Genomic DNA, 9,709 nt, shown 5'->3' with positions numbered 1-9,709 from the left:
TGCCCCCCCAAAGCCTAGCAGGGGCAACTTTTTACATGACTCATGAGATTTCTTTTTGATAATGAAAATGTGACCGACTATAAAGTTGACACATTTAAAAAAGTGAAATGTTGCTAGCAAGAGAGGGACATTTTTAAGGACTAAATTCTAATTCAGGCTTCTCATACTTTACAAAGACTCCACACCATTCCCGGGCTTAACTGGTGAGCCCTGTCAGACAAATTGCAGAGTTCTGCAGAGAGACCCTGGGAATAATCACAAGGCAGCTGTGCAGCTTCACTGAAAATCCTTCTGGAAGAAAATGTAGCAAAGTCCGGCCCTGGTCTCAAGACTGCAGAAGAGTGGAGCCCACCCCACAGGTCAGAAAGAGCACAAAGCATCTCGGATTCACAGCGGGTACTGTCACTAAGGCGCAGGTTACTTCTAATTATAAAAAAATTAGCTTCTGGGGCGCCTGGGTGGCGCAGTTGGTTAAGCGTCCGACTTCAGCCAGGTCACGATCTCGCGGTCCGTGAGTTCGAGCCCCGCGTCAGGCTCTGGGCTGATGGCTCAGAGCCTGGAGCCTGTTTCCGATTCTGTGTCTCCCTCTCTCTGCCCCTCCCCTGTTCATGCTCTGTCTCTCTCTGTCCCAAAGTTAAATAAACATTGAAAAAAAAAAAAATTAGCTTCTGTGTTATGGACTCCCAGACTTTTCAAATCTTCCAAAAATTCCCCAAGTTTAACCATTTCTGTTCACAATGAACATAGCCCTTAAAAACTTTTCAGAGGGGGAAAAAAGCGATACAGAAGACACATTAATGTTCAAGTAATTTAAAACAAAAAGGTAGATTTAATGCAATAACAACATTAATCTGAGGATAAATAAATCCACAACAGACTTTAAAGTTTGCATTTTTTTTTCCTTTCTTTGCAGAGAGAATGGTTTTCTTAAAGCATATGGGACTGAAGATGTCAAAACAAAATGTAATTTCTTAATGTCCAGGTGAAACAGGCTTGGTCCTCCCTGCTGCCCTCCTACCGCTTGCCACTGGCCAAGGTGATCAGTTTCTCTCATCTAACTCAGGATGGATGTTAGTTTCAAGAGTAACTAGACGGTTTGTTTCCAGAATCATCTTCTTGTGATCCCATGCTCTGTAAAGAAGAAAGTGAGACGATGTATTCACACTTGCCCTTGCCAGAGATTTCCCACCGGCCCCAAACAAGCACACCCTGTTCTTCTGTGAGGACAGTCGGTCACCCTGTGTACAAACAGGCCATAGTTTGCATACTTCCAGGCTGCAGTTTGATAATGCTCTCAGTGAATCTCTCCATGAACTTGGTCACAAAGGTTTTCAAGAACTTCAGGCAACTAATAAGCATTTAACCTCAAATCAAGTTCATGTTCCTTTTCTGTCCAGGCCACTTCTAATTAATGAAGGGAACCCTAATCACCTTTTGTACGAACTGGGGGTTCACTGTGATCTCCTGGTCCATGGCCTTCAGTCGCTCATCCAGCTCTATGCACTTCAGCATCTGGTGATAAGACATGTTTGAAGGTGGTTAGTAAGCGAGTCTAGGTCAGTTAACTCCTTTTTAACCTAGGCTACTAATATGGGTGCTACAAGTTCACAGTCCCATGATCTGAAACCCCTGGGGCGACACAGGTTTGGAATCAGAATTTTTTGAATGCGGAAAGTTAATACTGTACAAGTACTGTATATTACCTAACATCCCAGTAGGATCTAGGGTATGCCCCATAATCAAACACGTTAATATCTTTTGCAGTGAGGCCTAAAAATATGCACAAAGTGGGATAAAGACTATGCATCATTTCAGGTGTAATTCGCCATCACACTTAGTTACCAAAACCTCCAGTTGTCATGGTTTTTTTGGATTTTAAATTGCAAAACAAGGAGTGTGGAAGTCTACTATGTTACTATGCATTGCTTTCAGGTTTCGGAGATTTAATATCTGGTTCCATCTACTTCCATAATGTGAGGTAAGAAACACAGACGCCCACACAATCCCGACTCCTGTCTGGAACCCAGAGTGGCAGTCAGAACACGTGACCTCAGAAGATGCAAAGGGACCACTCTGGCCATGCCCAACGGAGGACTTTCTTCCTCCAGCTACCCCCCTTCCTCCCTCTCCTGACACACAGAGGTTTCTGACCTTCTGACTATACTTTACCGCAGAAATGAGGCTCTGCATTATGAAAGGTGGTTGGGTGTGGATAAAAGCATACTGACTGTAAGACCCTAAAGTGTTTCAGTAGCTAAACTAGGCTGTGGTGAGCTGCTGGGAAATCCAACCCACCACAGACTTATAACCATACAATCTGGAAGAGGGTTAAGCAATGCTCATATTCAAAACAACTTTGTAGGAACTAAAATGTTCCCAGAAACTAGCTGGGAACTACCTGTATGTAAGGGGTGCCTGGGTGGCTCAGTCGCTTAAGCATCTGACTGTTGATTTCGGCTCAGGTCATGATCTCACAGTTTGTGAATTCGAGCCCTGCATCAGGCTCTGCACTGACAGCGCACAGCCTGCCTGGGATTCTCTCTCTCTGCCCCTCCCCTACTTGCGTGCACTCTCTCTCAAAAAACAAACAACTAAAATTATCCTGGAGCATGGGAGCAGTATTTCAAATACAGCATCTCAAACATCAATCAAAACCTGGCATTCAGATTTACCTCCTGATCAATGTTATGAAGCATGGCTGGGTTATTATATTTTTCAGGGTTATCATGGAAACTGACCATACCATCCTTCTGATTAATACTTGCAAAAATTTCACCATCTTCTATCTGTAAAAAAAGAAATCAGGAAAGTAGTTTAGACTCAGATACTATGTGGATATATAATGTTTCAATATAATCGGGGGGGGGGGGACAAAAAACAATAAATAAATTTGTATGTTTATTTTTAGGCACCATCTGTTTCTTCAACAAGTATTTACTGAACGCCTACTATGTGCTAGACAGCACTGCAGATACTAAGGGCTACAAAACTCATACAGAGACACGTATACCCGCTCTTGTATTTTTTTTTACTGAGCTAAGTTTCACATAATATAAATTAACCATTTTAAAGTAAGCAATTCAGGGGTGCCTTGGACATCCAACTCTTAATTTCAGCTCAGGTCATGATCTCTCGGTCGTGAGGTCAGTCCCGCATCGCTCTTGGCGCTGAGCGTGGAGCCTGCTTGGGGTTCTCTCTCCCTCTCCCTCCCCCTCACTTGCCTTCTCTCTCTCTCTCTCTCTCTCTCTCTCTCTCAATAAATCAATAAATAAAACAAAGTGAACAATTCAGTGTAATTTGCAATGTGTAACCACCAACTCTGTCTAGTTCGAAAACATTTGCATCGCCCAAAAGGAAACCCTGTCCCCACTGAGCAGTGACTCCTTTTCCCATCCTCTCCGTCCCTGGCAACCACCAATCTACTACTTCCTGCTCTAGGGATCTGCCTGTTCTGGACACTTCACATGAATTGAATTGTGTATGTTTCTTTTGTTTCCTGCATCAGCCAGCATAACGTCCGAGTGCCTTGTACCTTAAAACGTGAAACCCTAACACATTTGGTTCACCCCCGTACAAATTCTCTTCTGATCCTTCAAGAAAACTCTTCTGCTAATGCTGATTCCAAGGTAGTTTCACGGCTATGTTCTTTATTTGCATCAGTGACTGAGGAGTTATTTGACCCTCACAGCCAAATCCTGCCCTGAAGTTAAAAAGTGAGAAACCAGGAAGTCTTGAATAGGACTTGTTATTCCTAACACACTGCTCCACATTCTAGCTTTGGAAGGGACAGATGCTGCTTAATGAAACAGCAACCAGCCCAACACACATTAAATGGAATACATCATTCTCTGTGTGATCACGGAGAGCTGCCTCTTTAAACGTGGACAGAACATGCCCAAATGAAATGCAAACCTAGCTTTACCACAGCAGCTCTTCTTGTAATAACCAGAACTAGAAACAACTGAAATGAGTATAATCACAGTGAGACACTGTAGCCCTGAAAATGAATGGAGCCACATACAACATTTTGCTCATAATATTGAGCAAAAAAAGCCAGACCCCCCAAAATATATACTGTATATTTCCTTTTATATACAGCTCAGAAACAAATACAAAGTAGAATGTGAGAAGCCAGGATAAGAACCTGGCGAGCCAGGAGTAGGGCTGGAAGCAGGCATGAGAGATGTTTCTGGGATGCTGATACTCTGATTTTTGACCTAGGTATTGGTTTCACAGGTGTCTTCTCTTTGTGCAAATGTATTTAGCTATAAACTTAAGTGTACTTTTCTCTGGGCAGGTGATACTTCAATAAATGTTTACTGAAAAAAGTTCCTGGGGTACCTGGGTGGCTCAGTCAGTAAAGCATCTGACTTCGGCTCAGGTCATGATTTCACAGCTTGTGGGTTCAAGCCCTGCATAGGCTTCTGTGCTGACAGCCCAAAGCCCAGATCCTGCTTCAGACTCTGTGTCTCCCTCTCTCTCTGCCCCTTCCCTGCTCATGTCCTGTCTCTCAAAAATAAACATTGAAAATTTTTTTTAAAAATCCCAGACATACAATCGGAATAGGCCAATATCTATTAAAGAAAATGAATCAATAATCTTCTAAAACAAAACCACCAGGCCCAGAAGGATTCACTGGTGAATCCTACCAAACAATTAAGGAGGAAATTATACCAATCTGTACGATCTCTTTCAACGACAAAAGCAACGAGAATAGTTTCCAACTACTATGAAGCCAGCATTACCCTGATATTAATAAAACCTGACAAAAAATTACAAGAAAACTACAGACCAACCTGTCTCATGAACATAAGTGCAAAAATCCTCAAGAAAATATAAACAAATCCAATAATATATAAGAATTATACACCACAACCAAGTGAGATTTACCCCAGGTACGCAAGGCGGGATGGACATTCAAGAATCAATTAATGTAATTCATCACATCAGCAGGCTAAAGAGATCATGATCCTATCAATTGACGCAGAAAAAGTGTTTCATAAAATCCAATGAAAATTCATGATAAAAACTCTGGTAAACTAAGTCTAGAGGGGGAACTTCTTCAACTTCATAAAGAATATCTACAGGGGTGCCTGGATGGCTCAGTCGGTTGGGTGTCTGGCTTCGGCTCAGGTCATGATCTCATGATTTGTGAGTTTGAGCCCCGCATCGGGCTCTGTGCTGACAGCTCAGAGCCTGGAGCCTGCTTCGCATTCTGTGTCTCCCCCTCTCTCTCCCCCTCCCCTGCTCATGCTCAGTCTTTCTCTATCTCTCGTTAAAAAAAAATTAAAAAAAAAAAATCTACAAAAATCCTACAGCTAACATCACACTTAATGGTGAGAAACTCAAAGCTTCCCCACAAAGATCAGGAACCAGGCAAAGATGCACCCTCATACCACTCCTTTTCAACATTGTACTGGAAGTCTAGGAAGACAAGAAAAGGAAATAAAAAGTTAGGAAAAGAAAAACAAAAGTGTCTTTGTTTATAGATGATAAGTTTGTCTATATGGAAAACCTGAAAGTATCAACAACAAAAAACCCTCCTGGAACTAATAAGTAATTACAACAAGGTTGCAGGATACAAGGTTAATATGGAAAAGTGAATTGCTCTCCTGCATACCAGCAATGAATAAGTGGAATTTGAAATAAAAAAAAAACGATACAATTAGCATCCTCCCCACCCCAAATGAAGCACTTAAGAATAAATCTAACAATAGATGTACAAGATCTATGAGGAAATCAAAGGATGAGGAAGGAAGTCCAAAAGGACTAAATAAATGGAGCGATATTCCATGTTCTTAAATAGGAAGACAGTATCATGAAGATGTCAGTTCCTCCCAATTCAATTCATAGATTCAACACAATCCCAATCAAAATCCCAGCAAGTTATTTTTATGGATATCAATAAATGGATTCTCATTTACATGAAGAGACAAAAGACCCAGAATAGCCAACACGATATTAAAGGAGAAGAACAAAGTTGGAGGACTGGCACTACCTGACCTTAAGACTCTTCTCTAAAGGGGCGCCTGGCTGGCTCAGTTGGTGGAGCATGCAACTCTTGATCTCGGGTTGTGAGTTCAAGCCCCACACTGGGTGTAGAAATTATTTAAAATAAAATCTTAAAAAGAAAAGAAAACTTACTATACACCTACGGTAATCATGGCAATGTGGTATTGGTGAAAGAACAGACAAATGTATCAATGGAACAGAATAGCCAGCCCGGAAATAGACCCACATAAACAGTCAACAGATCTTTGACAAAGGAGCAAAGATCCTCCTTTCAGCAAATGGTGCTGGAACAACTGGACATCCACAAGCAAAAAACTGAATCTAGGTGCAGCCGCTACACCCTTAAAAATTAAATCAAATGGGTCACAGACCTAAATGTAAGACGCAAAACTTATAAAACTCCCAGAATACCACACAGGAGAAAGCCTAGATGATCTTGGGTGTGATGATAACTTTTTAGCTAGAACACTAAAGACACAATCCAGGAAAGAAATGATGGGTAAGTTGGGCTCCATTAAACGTAAAAGCTTCTTTCTGCAAAAGACAATGTCAGGAAGATGAGAAGACAAGCCACAGACTGGGAAAAAATATTTGCAAAAGACACATCTGACAAAGAATTGTTATGCAAAATATACAAAGGACTGGGGCACCGGGCTCAGGGGGTGGAGCACGCAACTCCTGATCTCGGGGGTCCTGAGTTTGAGCCCCACACTGGACAGAGAGATTATTTTAAAATAAAAGAAAAATACATACAGAGAACTCTTAAAACTCAACAAGAAAACAAACAGACTAAAAAATGGGCCAAATATCTGAACAGGGACTTCACCAAAGAAGATATACAGATGTTAAATAAGCATATGAAAAGTTGCTCCACATCGCATGTCATCAGGGAAGTGCAAATTAAAACAAGATACCAGGGGCGCCTGGGTGGCGCAGTCGGTTAAGCGTCCGACTTCAGCCAGGTCACGATCTCGCGGTCCGTGAGTTCGAGCCCCGCGTCAGGCTCTGGGCTGATGGCTCAGAGCCTGGAGCCTGTTGCCGATTCTGTGTCTCCCTCTCTCTCTGCCCCTCCCCCGTTCATGCTCTGTCTCTCTCTGTCCCAAAAATAAATAAACGTTGAAAAAAAAATAAAAAAAAAATAAAAATAAAAATAAAACAAGATACCACTATACGCCTATTAGAGTGGCCAAAATCTGGAACACTGACAATATCAAATGCTGGTCAGGATGTGGGCCAATCAGACCTCTCTTTCACTGCTGGCGGAAATGCAAAATGTTGCCACCATTTGAGAAGACAGTTTGGCAGCTTGGTACCAAACTAAATATAGTCTTACCATCTGAGTCAGCAATCACACTCCGTGGTATTTACCCAAGGGAGTTGAAAGCTTATGTCCACACAAAAACCTGCACAGGGATGTTTACGGCAGCTTTACTCGTAATTGCCAAACTTTGAAAGCAAATCAAGATGTCCTTCAGGAGGTGAATGGATAAACCGTGCCACATCCAAGGAATGGAATATGATTCAGCGCTAAAAAGAAAGGAGCTATCAAGCCATGGGAAGACATTAAGGAACCTTAAATCTTGATTACTAAATGAAAGAAGCCGGTCTGTAAGGGCTACATACTGCATGATTCCAACGACGGGACATTCTGGAAAATGCACAACGATGGAGACAATAAAAATTATCAGTGGTTGTCTCAGAGCACGGAGGATTTTTTAGGGCAGTAAAAATAACTCTGTGTGACACCATAATGATGGATACATAGCATTATATGTCTGTGCAAACCTGCAGAAAGTACAGCAGTGGCCACGTGTCAGGTTGGCTCACCAACCATGACACACGCACACGTGTCACAACTATAACACACCACTCTGGTGAGGGTTAGTGATGATGGGGAAAGTCATGGATGTGCAGCGGCGGGGGACATACGGGAAATCTCTGTACCTTCCTCTTAATTTTGCTATCAACCTCAAACTGCTTTAAAAAAAAATGTCTTCTTTAAAAAAAAAAAAAAAAAATCCCTACCCTCATAGACCTTATATTCTAGGGCAAGTCTTGAGCTTACACTCAAGCTTGGCAGGATGGATATACCAGGCCAGAGAATTCTCTGTCGTGGAAACTGTCCTCTGCATCGTAGGACGTACAGCAGCATCCTTGGCCTCTATCCACTAGATGGTAGTATCCCTAGCTGTAACAACCAAAAATGTCTTCAGACATTGCCAAATGTCCCCTGGCAGACAAAACACCCCTGGTTGATCCAGAGCCTGTCAGGGTTCGTCTGGGTTGGTCATGCAGTGTTCAAAGCCCCTTCCTCCTCCTTTGATCCCTCAAAGCATAGCTTCTGACTCCTTGCTGGTGTCATAACCACTCATGTATTTCTTCTCACCCACCAAATAGTGAGTTTCCTGGGGGTACTGTGTGGCTCACTGATGCTTAAACCCCTGGGGAGGTTTAGCAAGGTGCTCCTAGCGAGCACTCCAAGGTTGGTCAAGTCAGACAGGTTTTGTTTGTTTGGGATGAGCGCGTGTTTTGAGAATTAGGATGAAAGATTAAAACTTCAAGACGTTTGTAAATTGCACTATGGAAATAAAGTACTCCGTTATCACAGTGGAAAATAGTTTCATTATTCCTAATCCTGATATGGCAGTGTTCCTAAAATCAAAGGGGACATCATCAGCAGAAAAATGTAAAATGCTGACTTTCTACACCTAAGATTTGCTTGACCTGGGCTGAGGACATAAGTCTGGTCTGACGGGTCAGATCTTAGCCATGTATTTACATAACTGAATAGGTAGGTAGATTACAATCTACCAACTCGGTGGGTTACCCTGTGCATATTTAAATAATGCTTCTCTAAATTTGGGGAGTGGACAGATGCATCTGGGACACTTTAAACAGGGATGCTGGTAGTATCTGACTTCTGAAGGCAGGTGCTGAGATAGTGTCTGCTTTAGCCCCCTTTATTGTTAATGCTAACTCTAAGCGTACTAATGAACTGACAATGGCCCACAAGGAGGGAAGGAGCGCAAGTCACATCACAGTCAACGACTGCTCCCTCTCTAGCTGAACAGGACTTGGTCGGTGTGGGCAGGAGTGTGTGTGCCCTGACCTCCATACAGCTACAAGTTCATGTCCTCACTGTAGAGCAGCATGTTGAGTAGCACTGCTCTAGGACTCTGTACTTCACAAGTGTTTTACAAATATAAGTAAGGAGGACAAACAGGACATACCATGTATATCACATGGGTACCTATGACTGGAAAACCCCATAGATTGTAAGGAAATGAACCAAAATGTCCAGAGGTTGACTCTGGATGTCCCTCTCTTTCTCTCTCTCTCTTTGTATTTTCTATAATGAACACCTGTTACTTTTCTAAGGACAAAAATCCACCAAGGAACTTTTTAGAAATGAAGACACACTCACCATATGTAGGACATATTTCTCTGCCTCCTGAGGTCCAGATAACTGCACACGACTTGCCATATCTTGTAATGATAGTGTTAAAAAGGTCTGAAATTCAGAAGTAGAATTAATCACAGGTAGAAACAACGGAGGACATAAATTTCACTAAATGTGTACAGAGCTCTAATGAATCACTCAAAATCTGCTTTCTGTGACTGTGCAAAATAATTCTTTGTTGTGAAGATGACTTAGAGTTGAGGAAACCCGTGTAAATTTTAGTCCTCGGTTTCCTAG

General features: G+C 42.2%; 1 protein-coding gene across 1 annotated transcript in view; it reads right to left on the bottom strand.

Moving 5' to 3' along the window:
• Positions 1 to 806: 806 nt before the first annotated feature.
• The window catches only part of COPS3 (COP9 signalosome subunit 3), a 27,064-nt gene continuing 18,161 nt past the window's right edge, over positions 807 to 9,709 (bottom strand). Inside the window, exons 9-12 of the mRNA XM_025920313.2 lie at positions 9,437 to 9,523; positions 2,673 to 2,786; positions 1,432 to 1,512; positions 807 to 1,131 (exon numbers count right to left, since the gene is read on the bottom strand). Of these exons, the coding sequence (XP_025776098.1) occupies positions 1,078 to 1,131; positions 1,432 to 1,512; positions 2,673 to 2,786; positions 9,437 to 9,523 (336 nt within the window). The 3' untranslated portion in view covers positions 807 to 1,077. The remainder of the gene's footprint in view (positions 1,132 to 1,431; positions 1,513 to 2,672; positions 2,787 to 9,436; positions 9,524 to 9,709) is intronic.

This window comes from Puma concolor, chromosome E1 (genome assembly GCF_028749965.1).
Source record: "Puma concolor isolate L17-30 chromosome E1, mPumCon1.1.hap2, whole genome shotgun sequence".
Taxonomy (NCBI): Eukaryota; Metazoa; Chordata; class Mammalia; order Carnivora; family Felidae; genus Puma; species Puma concolor.
Note: the sequence above shows the minus strand (reverse complement) of the source record. Positions and strands in the feature narration are given on the sequence as shown.